The sequence below is a fragment of the Ascoidea rubescens genome (assembly GCF_001661345.1).
Source record: "Ascoidea rubescens DSM 1968 unplaced genomic scaffold ASCRUscaffold_2, whole genome shotgun sequence".
NCBI lineage: Eukaryota > Fungi > Ascomycota > Saccharomycetes > Ascoideales > Ascoideaceae > Ascoidea > Ascoidea rubescens.
The window spans coordinates 960,105-979,007 of record NW_017962914.1 but is presented as its reverse complement, the minus strand read 5'-3'; the positions used below and the strand labels follow the sequence as shown (position 1 = coordinate 979,007).

General features: G+C 30.8%; 6 protein-coding genes across 6 annotated transcripts; 3 read left to right on the top strand and 3 right to left on the bottom strand.

The window, feature by feature from the left end:
- Window positions 1-1,342: 1,342 nt before the first annotated feature.
- On the bottom strand, window positions 1,343-1,777 carry ASCRUDRAFT_126627 (uncharacterized protein). The gene has a single exon (XM_020188955.1). It carries the CDS (start codon window positions 1,650-1,652, stop codon window positions 1,398-1,400), a length of 255 nt encoding a protein of 84 aa, XP_020049332.1. The 5' UTR covers window positions 1,653-1,777; the 3' UTR covers window positions 1,343-1,397.
- A 2,577-nt stretch (window positions 1,778-4,354) lies between these two features.
- Window positions 4,355-4,819, top strand: ASCRUDRAFT_79610 (uncharacterized protein; the record flags this gene model as incomplete). Its single annotated transcript, XM_020194400.1, has 1 exon — window positions 4,355-4,819. The coding sequence occupies one exon, from the start codon at window positions 4,355-4,357 to the stop codon at window positions 4,817-4,819; it is 465 nt and encodes a 154-aa protein (XP_020049331.1).
- A 2,866-nt stretch (window positions 4,820-7,685) lies between these two features.
- Window positions 7,686-8,876, top strand: ASCRUDRAFT_27974 (uncharacterized protein; the record flags this gene model as incomplete). Its single annotated transcript, XM_020190028.1, has 2 exons — window positions 7,686-8,129; window positions 8,367-8,876. Coding segments are annotated over 2 exons (954 nt in total), but the record flags the coding sequence as incomplete, so codon positions are not given.
- A 933-nt stretch (window positions 8,877-9,809) lies between these two features.
- VSB1 (Vsb1p) lies at window positions 9,810-12,623 on the bottom strand (the record flags this gene model as incomplete). Its single annotated transcript, XM_020190305.1, has 4 exons — window positions 9,810-10,333; window positions 10,439-10,577; window positions 10,662-11,001; window positions 11,092-12,623. Coding segments are annotated over 4 exons (2,535 nt in total), but the record flags the coding sequence as incomplete, so codon positions are not given.
- A 3,332-nt stretch (window positions 12,624-15,955) lies between these two features.
- On the top strand, window positions 15,956-16,892 carry ASCRUDRAFT_6622 (40S ribosomal protein uS4; the record flags this gene model as incomplete). Its single annotated transcript, XM_020191368.1, has 2 exons — window positions 15,956-15,962; window positions 16,327-16,892. 2 exons carry the CDS (start codon window positions 15,956-15,958, stop codon window positions 16,890-16,892), a joined length of 573 nt encoding a protein of 190 aa, XP_020049328.1.
- A 124-nt stretch (window positions 16,893-17,016) lies between these two features.
- Window positions 17,017-18,583, bottom strand: MNN11 (alpha-1,6-mannosyltransferase). Its single transcript, XM_020192685.1, has one exon. The coding sequence runs from the start codon at window positions 18,498-18,500 to the stop codon at window positions 17,085-17,087; it is 1,416 nt and encodes a 471-aa protein (XP_020049327.1). The 5' UTR covers window positions 18,501-18,583; the 3' UTR covers window positions 17,017-17,084.
- Window positions 18,584-18,903: the final 320 nt, after the last annotated feature.

The window sequence follows — 18,903 nt, the reverse complement described above, 5'->3', positions numbered from 1 at the left end:
TCTGGATGATGTTAGTGGGTCTTATTTATTGTGGGTCTTGATTGTTGGTTATCGGGGCTATTGGATTGCAGGATGGTGTTTTATCCGGGTGGAGAGACAAACACTGGTAGTAATGAATTGAGCTGAGATGAAATGAGATGAAACGAAACGAAACGAAACGAGATGAGCTCAATTTATATCAATTGAGCTGAACCATCCCATATTATATCTAGTTACTTAGGTTTTAATTGATCACTTTCAAGAGATAAGAGTGAATAAAGATGGCTAAATAAATGCACTTTGAAAGGTGATTATTGTATACAAGTGCGTATGGGTGGACTGAAACATTTGTAATAATTTAAGTTAACGATTAATAATAAATAATAATAATTAATAATAATGTGTTTTAGAATATGGTTTTATAAGCGCTTTTGTCATAATCCTTCGTTTTGTTTTTTTCTTGTGGAATCAAATTCTTGTTTTAAAAAATTGAAATACAACCAGAGTTTAGTATTGGTTAAAACTCATTAATATCACTGAATATTAGCTTGAATCGATCTAATCCCTACAAAATAAAAGATTGTGTTATGAATAACATTACAGAAGTACAATGTATAAAAGTAAAAAAAAATGGAAGTTATGAATAACCTTTGGAATTAGCAAACGTTTTAAACAGAGAGCAAGCACGAAATAGGTAAGAATAAATCAAAGATAAATGAGTCTTTTATTTATTTTGTTTTTTTTTGAAGTGAAATTTCAATTGAAATACATGGAGGACATATAACCAAAAAAAAAGGGGTTGGAAAGAGTTAAAAGAAATTAACAGAATTAAAAACAAAAAAAACCACAAAAAATTAAAATAAGTTGAGATATAGAGTTAAACCTTTACTCGTGTATACTTACCTTAGTAAATAAGTGGCGATCGAGTAATTAATTTAGTTGAGACAAGTAAAACTAAGTAGAACAAAGTAAATTTTCAGCAAATGGAGATAATTTTATTATACCAGCATAATAGCAGTTGAATTAATGTGATCTATGATTTATGATTTAATATGAATTAATACAATTAAATACAATTAAATACAATTAAATACAATTTAATATAATTTTCTTTTTACATTGGGCTATGAAATTTGAATATTCATCAATGAAATAATTATACTCATTAAATTACAAAAAAAGAATAGACTTCTAGAATAATATCAAAAAAATATCAAATTATATCAAGTTATATCAAGTTATATCAAGTTATATCAAATAAACTAAAAAAGATGAGATGAAATGGAACGAAATGAAATAGAATGAAATCAAATTTCATTGTACTTTTGTCTAATTTCAAAATTAAATAATACCCATTAATATCCAATAATATCCAATAATATCAAATATTATTAAAATATTATTAAAACATTATCAAATTATATCATTAGTATAAAAATTTCTCTGCAGAAGCTAAAAGCTATTTCAATAATGTTTATGGTTGATCTTGATGCTGATCCTATTATAGTAAATAATCTTATTACATAAACTTGTGGTTTAATAAGTTTGTGTTTTTTGGAAGGGATTTTGTATTTATATTTTGGAAAATCCTCCTTCAAATCCATCATATCCATCATATCTATCAGATTATTTAAATCATAGATTGCTGATAAATGAAATAACGGAAAATCCATACAACCCCAGTGGAAATAGTGGAAATAGAAAGGCTAAAATAGCAATTTCATTCAATAATGCTGTCCAAGTTTTGAAAAAACTTAAAAAGCAAATGTGAATCAAAAGAAAATATACGAGTTATCCAAAATATAAAGTCCTCAAAACAGTTGCTTCAAAACATTAGTTCTATGTTACTGGTTTAAGATTGTTAATAAACTACTTTAAATAATAAATATTATTTAAAGTAGCTTAATTAATTGTTATTTTTAATGGTTAATTTCTATCCAATGCTATTGATTTGTACAAAATGGTCAGTATTGATTCGCATTGTTCTCAGATCAAAAAGCCCACTTTTTGTGCCTGCTGTTTGTGTCCGCTGCTTATCCACAATTGACGGCTACCCGAAATCGACCAATGAGAGCACGCCGCTGCCAGCAAAACATTCCTTTTCGTTCCTCGACGGTACAATCGCACAGCAACACCAGCCAATAGCTGCCTGCCCTAGGTCGAAAAAAGCCGGAACTTCGCAAGCTCCTTTGATGTCTCACCATTTCCAGGCCAAGACCCAGGCCAAGGACCAAAGACCCAAAGAACCAAACACACTTCCAAAACCATGCATGTGCTCACTGCTGGCCAACTCACATGAGAGCGTCATGCATGAACAATGCGTTGTGTGTGCAGATGCTCTTTCTGGCAAACTTACCAGTTTCATCTTTCCACACTCTCAGTCGTCGGTAAAAGACTCGTGATGCAGCCGGACGCATGTAGCCGCGCTCTGTTTTACATCCCGCGCTGGGCTGCGCATTTCGATTTGTGCTCTGAAGCGACATCCTTTACAAAACACCACAACCACCACCAACAAAGCACAGCTGGAAAGTTTGGTTCGTTCTCTCAGCTGTTCAGCAGCTGTGCTTTGCATCGAACCCACTGCTGCTGTTGTTACTGTTGCTGTTGCTGTTGATTTTTGTCCGCTGCTGCTTCCACTGCTTGGAAGTTTCCACTTGCCCTTCTCGAACTTTTTTGAACGTTCTTTATGGCCCATTTAGCTTTTTCTAAAAAAATAGCTTTCTGATCTTATTTCAATCTTTTGCAGAAATTCTAAAGAGAAATTTAAACATGAAATGATAATCTATAAATATGAAATAATCCTGAATCATTGTCTTAAATTATTCTTCTGTTTATATAATACCTCATTCCCAGCTATCTCGATAAAAAAGAAAAAAATCAGAATCAGAGAAATCAAAAAATAGATCATTTTCTTCCATATATATATGTATACATACATACATACATACATATATATATCTGATCGTTTTTATTATCTTTTTATTCAACCACCATCTTTATAAAAAAATAATTTCTTTATACCTATCAAAACCATATTCAACTTTACATCTTACTTCAATATTCAATTTGTTTTCTTGTTTTGGGTCTGTTTTTTTTCTTTTATTAATTTCTTTTAATCTAGATTTCGACTGTTCTTATATTCAGCAACCATCAATTACCAATTACCAATTACCAATTCTCTATTTTTATATGCTCTATATTGGTTCTCAAAATAAAAAATTAAACCAAAAAAAATTAAGAAAAAAAAAGAAACATAATATTCTTTTGAAAATCTTTCAATAGTTTATCTATTGTTATATTTAGTTTAGTTTAAATAATAATATTAATTACAAAAATTATAATAATAATAATAATAATAATTACAATGAATCAATCACTAAACACAAACAACATAAAAAATTTTCAGCCCATAAATCACCTATCTTTTTCTTCTACTTCTTTAACAAACGATTGCTTTAAATCTTGTTGTTATTTTTTTAATATCGATCCAAACTCAAAAATTAATAAAATCAGCTACAATCCTAATGATCAATTGTTTTTAAATGCTTTTATATCAAATTCTTCTTGGCTAGATTTATTATCTCCTTTTCCTTTATTCTCTAAAATTTTACCCAAAATTGCTCAATATGATAATTTAAATTCAAAATTGATTTTGAATTGTCTATTATCTTGTGGCTCAATTCTAAATAACCAAATTAATCACAACTCTATTAACATTAACATTAATATCAAATCATCCTTTGATTCATACCAGTCATCTTTCATAACCTTTAAATCCCTTCTATCTTCTGCAAACTCATCTCATTTAATCAACAATAAATTATTTATCCTAAATGTCTCTCTAATGTGCTCAATCCTACTAAACATCTTTGAGTTTTTTCTGGATTTCAACTTAAATGGTAACCCATCTTTCAACTGCAATTTAAACTCTTCTAGACAGATTTTGGAGGACATAAATTCTTTAAATATCTTAAACTTCTCAATCCAAAATAATCAAATACTAAAATCTTCTTTATTAGTTATAAATCAGCTTGATTTATTATTGTCAATGAAAAATAAAAATTCCTCAAGATGGACTTCAATTAACGATTTCTTGTTTAACGAAATCACCTTTAAAAATTCTTACAATCTAAAAATTGGCTTGAAAAATGTTAATGATGAAATCATCGATGATTACAATGGCAACTACCTCTGGTTCCATTTAAACAGCATAAATTACTTTAATTTAAATCTCAACAATCTTTCAATTAAATCAGATACTTGGTGGCTACATAAAATTATCTACATCCAGACATTAATCAACAATTTTTGTAACTATCCCAACAAAAGTTCTATAAACCAAAACCAATTTGAAAATAAAAATGAAAATGAAAAAATGTTAATTGTTAAAAAATGGAACTATTTGAAAAATTTAAATGACAATTGGCTACTATCTCTACCAAAACCTTTAACAACTATTGCAATAGTCAATGAAAAAAAAAATCAACTATTAAATTCAAAATTCCCTGTTATACTATATAATACTAATGTTGGTGCTTTGGCATCAATTTATCATCATTTAAATTCAATTTTATTACAATCTTTTTTACTTTCAACAGGTAATCTCAGCATCAGTGTTAGCATAGGTGAAAACCAACTGTTTAACTCCATCATGAATTATATTATCATCCATTCAAAGCAAATTGTTGGAATAATAAAATCAAATGAAAAATCAATATGGCCACCTTCAATACTAGCATTAAAAACTGCTGCACTATACTTGAATGATCCAAAAGAACAAAATGAAGTTTATAATTTATCGTTAAAAATACAAAACCATACAGGGATAAGGATATTATAATATTCAGTACAATGAAAAAAAACAACCCATGAATCTGATGACCTGTTTTAATTTTTCTATTTCTTTTTGTTATTATTGTTATTTATTTGATCAAAATTTAAATTAGGATTTGAACTGACATTTAAATTAATATTTAAATTAACATTTGAATTGATTGAAATCTGAGCAGTGATGATATATTCTAGTGATAATGATGATGATTTTAAATTATAGTACATGTAATAATTTTGCTGGGTTTTGAATGATGGTTGTTTTAATGATTTTTTTACTTACTTATTTATTTGTTTTATTTATTAATTTTTGATCTCCAGTTTTTTTTTTGAAATCTTTTCTATTATGTATTTGTCTAATTATTGTTATAAGTTTTATTTTGGTATTATAAAGAAAAAAATAATTTTTTATTTGATGATGATATGAATATTTTAAATATGTTGCATGTTTATGGCTTTGAGGTTTGTATTTTATATATATATACATTTTATTTATTTATTTATTATTTTTTATTTATTGTTTCTCATTTCTCATCTCTCATTTCTCATTACCTATTACTTAGTTTTATTGTTCTCAGTTATTGTTTCTTTTTTAGTTTTATTTTTATTCTTTTTGTTTATATTCTTGTTGATATTAATAATTTTTCATATATTGAATATCTAAGTAATTAAAACTATCAAGTAAAATGAGTTTTCTTAATGGAAATGGAAACTAAATGGAAACTAAATGGAAACTAAATGGAAGCAAATGGGAAGCAAATGGGAAGCAAATAGAATAATAAGAAAAAGAAATAGAAAAAAAAATAGATAAAAAATAGAAAAAGAAAAAAAGAAAAAAAGAAAAAAAGAAATTTATTCGATAAATGAATAAATAGATAAATGAATAAATTGAGAATAGTGTAATGAAACCGAACTTAATGCTTTTTTTTGTTTCTTTCAAAAAGCAAAACCAAAAAAGGGACAAGAATTGAAAGCTAATAAATGTTTGAATAGGATACTCTTATTAAAGTGGAGTGTATTAGTTAAATAAAAATCGAGATTTGTAATGAGAAGATTTGATAACTGGGGATTAAAAAAGTGAATTACCGATTTGGAGTATATTTGTGCAATTTTTTTTTGTACCAATACTTCTTTTTTGCTTTTTTGTCTTATTTTTGATTTTTTTTAAAAGAAAATTTTTCTTAGCATGTTAGTATAAAGAATAACGTGGAATCCAGATCATGATTCATGATCTGTTTATGGATCTTCGAAAAAGTGAATACACTGAAAATAAGAGAAATTTAGAGAATGTTTTGTTTTTGCTTGCTTTTATGGCGGTTCTTTGTAATCAATTGAATGTTAATTTTCTTTTATTGTTTTTAAAGATGTTTTCATATTTTTTGATTGTTCTAATTAAGTGATGGTACATTTGATTTTGATGGTAAATTTAAATTGAACAAAGATAATTTAAAACAATTTCAAATATTTTAGTAATATTTAGTGCAAATTCATTCAATTTAACTCATCTGATTTGGTTATTCAGACAAATTTAATGTTTCAAAAAAGAGCAAGTAGTTGTATAATTTTGATTACTTCACTTTTGGTTTTGGTTTTCAAAAATGTATAGTGTATATAAACAAATAGATAGAAATGGGTGAGTTAGATGATGGGAAATAGGGTTGGTAAGAGAAGCAATTGGGTTAAATATCCTACCATATTGCAATTGGAATAGACAAATTTCATTACAATGGAAATGGAAATGGAAAATGATAACAAAAAAAGAGAAGAGCAGTGGAGTTTTTATTCCGTAATTCCCACTCAATTCATATGTAAATGGACGATGGCTTATCATGGCAGAGAAACAGATTGACAACTGTTTAAAAAGAATTGGAAAGAAAAGAGCAAGGTCTCATAAGTTCGATCGTCTTGCTATACCGATGAAATTTGCAGTGGAAAAGAATTCTTATCAATCGAGCAATGATCGATTGAGGAGCAAAAGAAGGAAACGAGAGGCAGAGCGGTGATTGGTGGAACGCAGAAGACTTTTGCAGCCTTCAGACAACCGTTTTCGACTGGTGTCATGGTGTCTGGTGAGGAAAAGACCAATGAGAGCAAGAAGCAGACATAGAACAGTGCAACAAAAACGGTTTCCCTTTGAGAGGCAGGCAATGAATAAGACCACAATAAGTCGGTGGAATCCAGCAGCCAGCAGCCAGCAGCCAGCAATCGCAAAAAGCCATTTGCAGCCAGGCGTGCGGGACACAGGATGATTGGCTGAGGTACAATAGAATTCGACACTTCAATAGGATTGTATTGTTCTTGAAAGTTCGGTGCATGGAACTGACTAAATCATTTTTCCGGATCAAGCTTTTAACGCACACCGCTGCATTGTGTCCACGGACACAGAACACGAAGGGCGCAGCCTAGACAAACAGCGCCGGCTCTTGACGAACCGCGCACACGGCCCGACTGGTGTTCGCTCCACTTCCAGAGGCTGCAGAAAGCTGGAGCGTGCACAACTCCGCCGGTCTGACCGCGGTGTTCAGGCACGTGTCGTGGCGTGTGCCGTCAGCGAGTTGGTGCGGCTGATGGTTTTTGTGCGTGTGCTGCGCGTGTTGCGCGTGTTGCCTGTGCTGCCTATGCTGCCTGGGCCGTTGTTTCTCCCGGGATGTTCGTGGCTCTTGCTGGTGCTCTCGTGGCTTGTGGCTGTCTGCTGCCTGTTTGTCTCTCTCTGGGCCTTATCTCTTTATCGCTTTATCTATCGCCTGCTTTTTGACTCACTGCTCTACTCATCTCTATCACCATCACTACTCGCTGATATATTCTTGCTCTCTCTTTCGCAGTCTTTTCAGCCCACCAGTTACTTCAATTAACTCCACTTTCTTCTTCCTCTTCTCATGTGTATCTTCCTAACCACTTGTGCCCATCCTGCTTTTCCTTTCATCTTGATATCTAATAGGGATGAATATTTTCTTAGGCCAACTGCTCTTGCTCACTTTCATTCAAACAAAATCTTATCCCCATACGATTTAGCAAGAAATGAACGTGGCACCTGGATAGGCGTCAACAAAGCTGGTAAAATCGCTGTTCTTGTCAATTTTCACGAAGATAACTATGATAGCATTTACAGCAAAGTTTCAAGAGGCTTAATTCCCATGCAATTTCTAAAATCTCCTAAAAAATCAAAAGATTGGGAACTAGAATTGTACGATTTATACCAGAATAAAGAAAATTTCGTTCAAAAAATTGGTGGCTTCTCTTTATTGTTTGGTGAATTATCCTATAACAAAACTGCAAACTCAATAAACCCTTTGAAAATCATATCAAACCGTGGCGATGAAGTAATAATATTCGATAATCAGCATATTAATAATAACCCCAACGATTTAACAATAAATACCGATACTCAGTCTGCCCAGGTGGATAACAATAATGACAACAAACAAAATATCACCAATAGTAATGCTAAAAACAACAAAACTAATGAAAGAGACAATAACGACAAAAAAATTGCTAAAGATAACAGTGCTCTTAAAAATGATGCTAACAATAACAAAAAGGAAAAAAAGGAAAAGAAGGAAAAGAAGCAAAAAAATGTCAAGTTTAATCAAAATGATAATCCAATTCCAATCAATTTCTCCTCAGAAAATTCAGAAAATACACTTAAACAACAATACTCAAATAAAAAATTCATAGGACTATCCAACTCGCTATTCAATCACCCTTGGCCAAAAGTTCAAATAGGCGAAAACCTTTTAAATAACCTCATAACAAATTCAATCAATGAAAATTGGCAAGAACAAAAAATAATTCAAAAATTATTCGAATTGTTATCTTTTAATTCTTTTCAAATTGATAAAGAATTTCCTTCGGAAAATTTTAATAACTTGAAAAATTCAATTTTTATTCCTCCATTCGAAGTTAAAGATAATAAAATTCCAAACATTATTGGCAAATATTATGGCACGAGAACTCAAACCATCATTTTGTTAGATAAACAAGGTAATCTAAAATATATAGAAAGATCTTTACACACAAAGGACACCCTCACTGAACCATCTTTTGATAACGTTTATTCTTTTAACATTAATTCAACTGATGAAATCCAAAATCATAATCATAATCATAATCATAATCAAAATCAAAATCAAAATCAAAATCAAAATCAAAATCAAAATCAAAATCAAAATCAAAATCAAAATCAAAATCAAAATCAAAATCAAAATCAAAATCAAAATCAAAATCAAAATCAAAATCAAAATCAAAATCAAAATCAAAATCAAAATCAAAATCAAACTAATGAAAGCCAAATTAATGAAAATCCAATAAGAAAAAAAATTAAAAAAGAAATTAAAATCAATAACAAACCTCAAGATCGTGATATATCAAATATATTCATGGATAATGATAAAAAAATCAAAAAATAATATTGTTTATAACATATAACATATATTTTATAATTTATAGAAACACTTTTCACCAAGTTTACTAAAATTAATTATTTAAAATTTCAATACCATTTATTTATGATTTAATCGCAAAATCATTCTTACTTTTATAATATTCATCTATTATTTTCAGCATTTCTTTTTCTTTTTCTTTTTTTTCTATGCTAATATTTTTTATATTATTTTTTTTTTAATGATCTATTTTTTTATTGATAATTTCATGATTCCCTTTTTTTTATATATAATTTCTTTAAAGAAAAATTCTATCTGTTTTTCAAATGTCTATCTGTTTTTCAAATGTCTATCTGTTTTTCTTTCCTTTTTTTTTGATTTAATCCAAATTTACTATAAATTATATTATAAATAAAACCTCAGTTTTTTTTTTTACCTCTCCATTTATTAAAATTAAATGTATATGAAAAATTAAAATAAAACAATAAAATACAAGATCTTTATTAAAAATTGAAATAAAAAGTGAAATGAAACATAAAGGAATGGATAAAATATTTCTTTTCTAAAAATACACCTAAGAAAATAAAAAAAAAATTATATAAATATATATACAGATGGTTATTAACTTGAAATTAAAGCATATGCTGTAACGTTTTCAAATCTTTCAAAAAATATCTTCATTTGAACCTCTAATAATTCATTGATTATTTCTACACCAATGATACCTTCTTCACTCTTTATTTTTTTTAATTTAAGCAAATCATTAAAATTAATCCTCCAAACAACACAATCTGATGAAGTGATAATTTGATACTTTCTATCCAATAATTCAAATATTTCATCATTTTCATGGATAGGAGAAGATACACCTAAATTTCCTAAACATGTTTTGGGCAGAAATGTTTCATCTATTGTTCCTTGAGCAAAAGAATGATTAACTTTTATTAAACCAGATTCAATGATAAACATAAAACCCTCGTTATTTTCTTTTCCTTCATTTGTGTAAACAATTGTGTTTCTTGGAATTCTTTCTTTACGCAAATAAGGTAACAACTTTATCCAAAAACTCTCAGGTTTAGATGACAACCCGTAAAAAGTCGACATTATCAATGAAAGGGGATAAACACTTGTTAATTCCTTCATAACTGAATTGTCCTTATCTTTTTCTTTTCCATTAGTCTTAATTTCAATCACATTTTTAGATAAGGGTTCATTGATGCAAATGGTATCATTATTAGAGCCAATCCTACTTTGGTTGTTAATCTTAAACTCCTCACTAATAGTTTGAGTAGCAGCTTTAAAAAGGTTGGTCTGTCTAGGTGAACCAATAAAAGAAGAATTGTCTGCCATTGACAGCATCGGATTTATAGCAGATATTATAGGACTAATCTTAGAAGTATGCTCGTTTGGATGTTGTATAGGAAAAGGAGATATTTTAGGAACCTGACTAGAGCTGGAATTTGATCTTTTGACTAAATTTAATAATTTCTTTTGTCTAAACTTATAATAAGATGATAAAAATTCATTTTCACACCATTCTAAGGCAGAATTCAAATTATCAAACAATTGGACTGGTTTGCAACCATCAAATTCTTCATTGTTACATAGTAAACCGACATCATTTAAAGATCTGTAAATCTGGCTATCATTAGAAATAGAGGATATAATTAGGTAGGCATTATGTTTTTTCACCAAGTTCTTAATTCTAGTAAAACCTTCTGCAGCTGTGTAGTCAATTGATAAAATGTTTTTAAAATCCAAAATGAGGTATCGAATAGATGGGTATGTATCAATTTTGGACAATGATGATGAACTTGAGGATGCAGGAGACAAAGTATTAGGTGCTGGATAAGACAACACAGGCAGTGAACTAGGAGATACATAGGCAGAATTGGAAGAAAACGAAAAGCCGCTTTCTGATGGAGAGACTTCAAATCTCGCTCTGATTTCTTCTTCAATAGCACCAATTGTACCAAAAAAAATGTTACCTTCCAATTTCATTAAATATATTTGATCACCAACATTTCTTAAAAATTTTTTAAATAATTGATTACGGAAAACAGTTGATTTTGCAATAACACCAGAGTAGATATGAGTAATTGGGTTTCTTCTGGCATTATCAACCACAAAAGAAATACAAGCAAGCAATATACCAATAATGATACCATAAACAAAATCCCAAATACCCATGGTGAAAACAATGATGATGACAGTTGTATATTCAAATTTACTGAGTCTTCCATAAGAATCTATTAACGATTCAATCATTAATTCATAGCCCAAGAGAAAAATTAAAGCTCCAACAACACAAACTGGAATGAATTTTATAAGAACTGGACCAATAAACATGATAATGACTGTTCCAACTGCCAACAAGAAAGAAGGTAGTTTCGATTCAGCACCAGATCTGATGAATAATAAACTGTTTGAATAAACCAAATAATTTTGAACTGAACCAAGACAACCAGATAGTATATTAGATACACCATGACCAATTAATTCTTTATCGATATCAATTTCGTCATTTTTAGTGGAGACAGCTAAAGCAGGGATGTTAATTGGAACGTGCAAAATACCAAAAAATGTCAAGGCCAACATTGTTGGAAGCTCTTGCAAAATCAATAACCAATCGACTTTTGAAAACTTATAAAGTGAATAAAAAGAGTACCAGGAAGAGTTGTTGGTAGAAGTATCAATATCAAAGACAAAACCCAATTCTCTAGATTTTGAAAGGCTCCATGAGGGAATTATCAATACTAAAAGGTGGAATAGTAAAAAAATTAAGATGAAATAACAAGGTAAGAAAATTGCTGATTTTGATAAGACTTTATTGAATTTCTGTAATAATATTAATAAAACTGTTACCAGTACTGCTAAAGACCATCTGACAAAATAAAGACCAGAAAATAGCAATTTTAATGTTTCCAAGTTATAATGTATATTATTTGGTAGCTTTGAAGTGACTTCAAAACCAGTCATAATAAGGAAATAACCCACACCACCAATACAACCAATTAGGATATGTCTAGGGAAAAAGCCAATTAATTGGCCTAGTCTGAATTTACCTAGTATGAAAAAGGTTAAACCTGTCAAGATACAAGAAATAGCAGTGGCTACAACAGTCGTAGCTAGTATTTTATCTTGCAACTCTTGAGGAATATTATTTGAGTTATGAGAGGGACTTAGTTTATGCAAAATATTCAAAGCAATTGTGTGAATAAAGGGAGTGATTTCGATCATTTCTGAGCCAATTGAGCAAGGAAAGCCAGAACCACCAAAGGTGTAAACTAGTTGAGAGACAATGCAAGATATATAAAACATTGAAAGACCAGCAGGCCCTAAATTTGAAAAAATTCCAACATTTGGGAATAAGATTATTCCATAAGATAAGCCATCTAAAATATTTAATAACAAACCGATTAATACTGGCGGCAACGCTCTAGAAAAATCGTTTAATAGATGAGTATTTTTGAAACTTTTATAAAGTAACAAGTTTTTATAGTGTAGTAATTTGTTTTTAAAAGAGTTGTTAGAATTGTTATTTGTATGATGTAAAAATTTGTTTAAATTATCGTTATCAGTTGAATCAATTAAATAGTTATTACAAACCGGAGAATTGTTTTTATTGATTGATTTGAGTTGGTTATTAAAAGCAGAGCTATTATTAATTTTAATAATAGCATTGGGATTCTTATTCTTCTTATTCTTCTTATTCTTCTTAATATTCTTGTTATTATTAGGATTATTCGGGTCGTTATAATAGTTTGAGATGTTGTTGTTGATGATATTATCAGTGGGAGAGGATAGGTTTAAGAAGGATTTGTTTAAAGTTTGAGAAATGGATCTATTGAATCTTTTTTTGAATTTTTTGAAAGGGGAAGAGTTGTTTTGAGAGCCAAATTCATGATCATTGGTTGGTACACTGTGAGGACCTAGGAGGGAGGAAAAAGAGGTTAGATCAGATTCAAGTTGATCATTTGTGAAGGATTGATAATAAGGGGTGGATGAGGATAATAGGGGAGTTTTGTGGTTTGAAGTTATGATTGAAGAAGGTTGCAGAGAAGAGTGAGGTATGGATAGAGATAAGGCCAGAGAATCGTTTTGATTTTGTTGTTTGAGAGTAGTTGAGAAAGGAGACAATGGAGAAGAGAAGGAGGAGGATTTGATTCTCTTTTTGATAAAGCTTTTGTCTTTAGATTTATCAAGTTTATCGTTTTTATCAAGTTTATCAAGTTTATCAAATCTATCGGTAGTGTCGAATTTGTCATGATCATTTGTTTTATCCAGTTTATCCAACTTATCAGGATTCTCAGGATTTTCAGGATTATCGAATTTATCGAATTTATCATTGATTGGATCTGAGATGTCTAGCTTGTTTGAATCTAGTTTATTGAATCTATCAAAATCATCCAAGATGGATAATTGAGCAGTTTGTTTGTGAATTTCGTCGGTGTTGTTGATTGCAATGTTTGAGTTGATAAAGGAGAGATTTTCAATGTCATTGTCAAAGGATATGTTGCTGTTTTCATTGTTGTTGTTGTTAGTAAGATTAGAGTTAGGATTATGATTGGGATTAGAATTAGGATTAGGAGAGTTAGTTTGTAGAAGCAGGGAGTTTCTTTTAAAGCTTGTTCCAAAGACACTACTTGATCTTAGGCCAGGGTTTTCTATTTGAAGGTTGACTAGGGAACTTGAGGGGGAGTCATTAAAAAAAACATGAGAATGTGAGTGGTTGTGGAAATGGCTGTGATTGTTAAAAGATACAAAGTTGTTATGGTTATTGGAAGTATTTGAGTTGTTGGAATTGTTGGAGTTGTAGGAAGTATTAGTAGGATTGCTGTTACCAGGGAGATAATTGTTTGAAAAGGATATATTTCTTTTGTGTTTTTTGCTATTGTTGCTTTTATTTGATAAGGATCTCGATAAAGGAGCAGAGTCATAGGATTTCATTGGATTTATTAATTTGTTTGATAAATAAGATTTTTGTTTAAATTTGTTATTGTTGTCATCATGAAAGGGGTCCATTTTTTTAGTAATAATAATATTATTATTATTTTTAGTGTTGTTGATTGTTGGTTATTGAAGTAGAATACAAACGTAGAAAGAAAAGTAGAAAGAAAAGATAGGAGATAAGAGGGATAAGTGATAAGTAGAGTGATAAATGGATAGATAGAAAAAAGGAAAGCAAATAATGAGGAATAAAGAGAGTTGAGATAAAATAGATTAAAGGTAAAATGAATTGAGGTTGGGTGAAATGAAACGAAATGAAACGAAACGAAACGAAATAAAGTGAAGTTAAAGTTAGTTTTAAATTTAGGTAATGAGCACTATTGAGTATTGGGATTAATTAGAGATAGTGTGAATGACAACAACAATAGTAATGGTAATAGTAATAGTAATCTGCTTTGGAGAGACAGATATTGTACCAATAGCTGTAGCAAGGAATTGTAAATGTGTAAACTGATTTTGAATTGGTTTTTCTTTTGTTCTTTCTCTTTCGATCCAAGAGAAATGCTGTTTATTGAAGATGATTGTGGAGATGGCAGCTGGATTGAAATGGAGCTGCAAACAACAAAAGATTATAAACTGCAATTGGCAATTGAGAAATGGGAGGAATTAAGACAGCAATTGCAATTGCAATGAGAAAGAGAACACTGAGGATAAACTACAAGAGACTAAACGAAGATAAGATTATCTCTTTATATATTGGTGCGAGCAGTTTTGAATGCAGCAGGTAGGATTGGAGGTAGTTTGGAGAGGAATAGAGATAGAAGCAGAGAAGAGATGGACGAGAAATTGAAGTTGAAAAGAGTAAGGATAGCCCTTTTGAAGCAAGTAATTGTTCAGTGCAAAATAACAAGAGGTATCAAAGCAGTAATTTGAGATGAAAAAGCAGGATATAATATATTCTGGAGTCAACAAGCAAAAAAGAGGAAAAAAACAATCAATCTACAACAAACAATACACATGCACACAAGATGCACACAAAAGATTGCGGGATGGCTCCAAAAGCAACCGCAGGCCGAGCGACGTCAAACAGCGGACAAAAACAGCCCCAGCCGAGCACCGCCACTGCTGTCTGTCTGGCCAATCAGCACGCGCTATTCCGCTGCTTTGACGTGTTTTTCACTTCGAGACCCTATTGTCTGCGCACACCCACCGCAAACCCGCCGCACTGGCTTGCACTCGCCACAGATGCACGCGATTCCGCACACCATGCGCGCAAAACCTACGCATCACATGTGCCAGAACCCGCTGCACCAGCCTTGCGGTCCTGCTTTCTATTGGCCCACGTTGACCACGACCTACACTCCAACAGCTGCTCCTGTCAAAGCACATTTGTGCGTATAAGCGCATATGCCGTATGCTGGACGCAACACCGCGCATACGTCAACAAGCACCCACACTGCTGGTCTGAGACACTGCGGTTGCGAGCGCGGAGAAAACACAGTCACGCAAACACCGATCGAGCAGTGCTGAGATGTCCTGCTTCAAAGCGCAGGGCTCGCAATCCAACGCAGTGCTGTAATGCGCCGGCACTCGACGGGCTTTTCTTTCGCGCCTGGGTTTTTCCTGAGCCGGCTCGCGTTTTTCCACGGCCGGGTCACGAGTGTTTTCTTTGTCGTGAAATTTTATTATATCGTTGAAGTATCTTGCACTTCTCAGCTAGAGGTTTTATCAAAGGTTGGGTTAGCTAAAGGTATCTTCAATATAAGTCGTATTCTGCCATCTTATACTATATCTACACTGTTCAATAATATATCAAAATGCCTCGTACGTATTGTATCATACATCAATTCTCATTTTGTCGTTTCTTGTCAAACACAAACCATCCGATTTCTATTTTTCTCAACTTGATCCACTCAAACATTAATATAATTGAACTATTATTGTTTTCCAAAAAAAAAGATTACAATAAAAACAGATTACAATAAAAACAGATTGAGTAGTAAAATCTAAACTGTTTAGATTGCTTTTTTCTCTGCAAAATTCATTTTTTGAATAGTTTTAATAATTTAATAATTTAATATCAAACTCTGATACCAATAATGCAAAAATATCAATCATGGGACTATAATATCCACAATCTAGCAAATTTGAATCATTCACTAACTTCTATTTCATTTTTCAACTATAGGTGCTCCAAGAACTTACTCTAAAACCTACTCGGTTCCAAAACGTCCTTATGAATCTGCTCGTTTAGATGCTGAATTAAAATTAGCCGGTGAATATGGTTTGAAAAACAAACGTGAAATTTACAGAATTTCTTTTCAATTATCCAAAATTCGTCGTGCTGCCAGAGATTTATTGACCAGAGATGAAAAAGACCCAAAACGTTTATTCGAAGGTAATGCCTTAATTAGACGTTTAGTTAGATTAGGCGTCTTACCTGAAGATAAAAAAAAATTAGATTATGTCTTGGCTTTGAAAATTGAAGATTTCTTAGAAAGACGTTTACAAACTCAAGTCTTTAAAGCTGGTTTAGCCAATTCTATTCACCACGCCAGAGTCTTGATCACTCAAAGACACATTGCTGTCGGTAAACAAATTGTTAACATTCCATCCTTCATGGTCAGATTAGATTCCCAAAAATACGTTGACTACGCTTCAACTTCTCCATTAGGTGGTGGTAGACCAGGTCGTGTTGCCAGAAAAAACCAAAACAAAGGTTCTAAAGAAGATGAAGAAGAAGAAGAAGACTAAATAGTTTAGATATTTTAAATATTTTAAATATTTTAAATAATTTAAAAAATCAAAAAAATTATTAATTATATATGTATATGTATATGTATACGTATATGTATATATATATATTATTATTATTATTATTGAACTTCTAGTTTATCATAATGATATGCTTTGTATATTATTCTATATTTTTATTTTTATACATTTTCAATTCTTATCAATCTGTTGATAATATGATTCAAATTCCGATTCACAACTTTTTCTTGCTTCACAATCTTTTAAATTCACAACTAAATCACCTGGATAATAATGTAAATGATCTCCTCCCTTGGGCAAATCCATCACTGAATGTAAACTTGCTATAGTTCTTGGAGGCAACAAAGCTGTCTTTGATAATAAAACTGGATGCCATTGTAAAATATGAGTTAATGCGTTTTCAATAATTTGAAAATTGGTGTATTTTCGAAATAAATCGTCTTGCCAAAATTCTAATATCGCCTTTCCATATATATCATTAATTAATATAAACGATGTTGAATCAATACTATTTTCGTTTTGTGTGATTAAAAAACGAATATCTTGTGGTTTGATATTTTTATACGTATGTATTGCGCCGCTTGGTGGAATAATTGGCTGGTCTTTTAATATAATTGGATTTAAGATCGATGGAGCTAATAAGTAATTGATTAAATTTAAATCATATCTCATTATAATCGAATCTTGGTCTAAATACCAAAAGTATTTGGAGTTTGGAAACGCGTGAAATGCTTCTCTCATTATCATTAGTTTGACCCATGATTTGTTCGAATTGTGTTTTTGCAAAATTGGGATAAATTCTTGAACCCATCTCGAGTAAAAACCAAAGTTATTGGCTTTACAGTAATCGATTCTATTAGTAATAACTTTAGTTAAATGAGTTAATTCAAATTTTTCAAAATCTAGTGAAGTTACAATAACTAAATCTGGAGATTTATTATTTCTAGCATCAAACACAATTTTACCATGATTTTTGAAAGATTTTTTAGCCTTTTTAAAATGAATCTCATCATCTTCATTGTCATCATAAGGTTGGTCAATATTTAAATCATCATGATAATCGTCATGATTATTATTTTTATCAGATTTAGATTTCTTATTTAAGGCTAGACCATTTAAATTTTCATCATAATTTAAATCATTTAAATCGTTGTCGTTGTTATCGTTATCGTTATTACCGTTAGCAGTATCATCATCAGAGAACAATCTTTCAGATTCATCTAAATCCTGATCATAGACGTAGTGTAAATTACCATTTTCATCGGTTTTTGATTGAAATAATTTGGATAAAGTTAATTCTCTCAAGAAAGGTGCATATTGAACAGAGGGATAGATTAATGGGTCACTGGTTAAGATCTGATCATTGTATATACCATGTTCTTTTGGTAAATGTTGATAAGGGTTGTTTGGTGAGAAGCTGTAGTTATAGTTTGAGGAATCGCTGTTATCATTGTTTGATCTTAGGAAAAACAAGTAAAATAAAAAGACAGATATTACGGTGTAAATGAATTTTTTATTTACTATTTTGCTAAAAGGTCTGTTAAAGCTTTTTGATTTTGGTTTCATCTTTTGTTGAGGAAAAGCCATGTGAAAAAAAGAAGGAATAGGGATTGAAAACTAATATATCAAGGGTCTAGTTGTTAGATAGTATCATCTGTTATCTACTTATCATTGAATAAAGTAGCGATTGAAAATTGAAGCATTCACCTTATTGAGTTTTGAGATAAAAATAACATCGACCCAAGAGAAATCCAGCCAGCATTGAGGGTTCACCACACGAGTTATTACATAATGACTGAGCTGTGTGATTAGGAAATATGAATGCATATTGCTGTACAGACAGTTGCCTGTATGCGTTCTGATATATTCAGCTGTAAAGCTTAGAAGTAGTCGTAAATGGAGTACCGTGTTTGGACCAATTGTTTGCAATTTATTGTTTCTTACATTTAATTTTCCAAGCGGATGATGTTATTTATACCAACGATTTCGG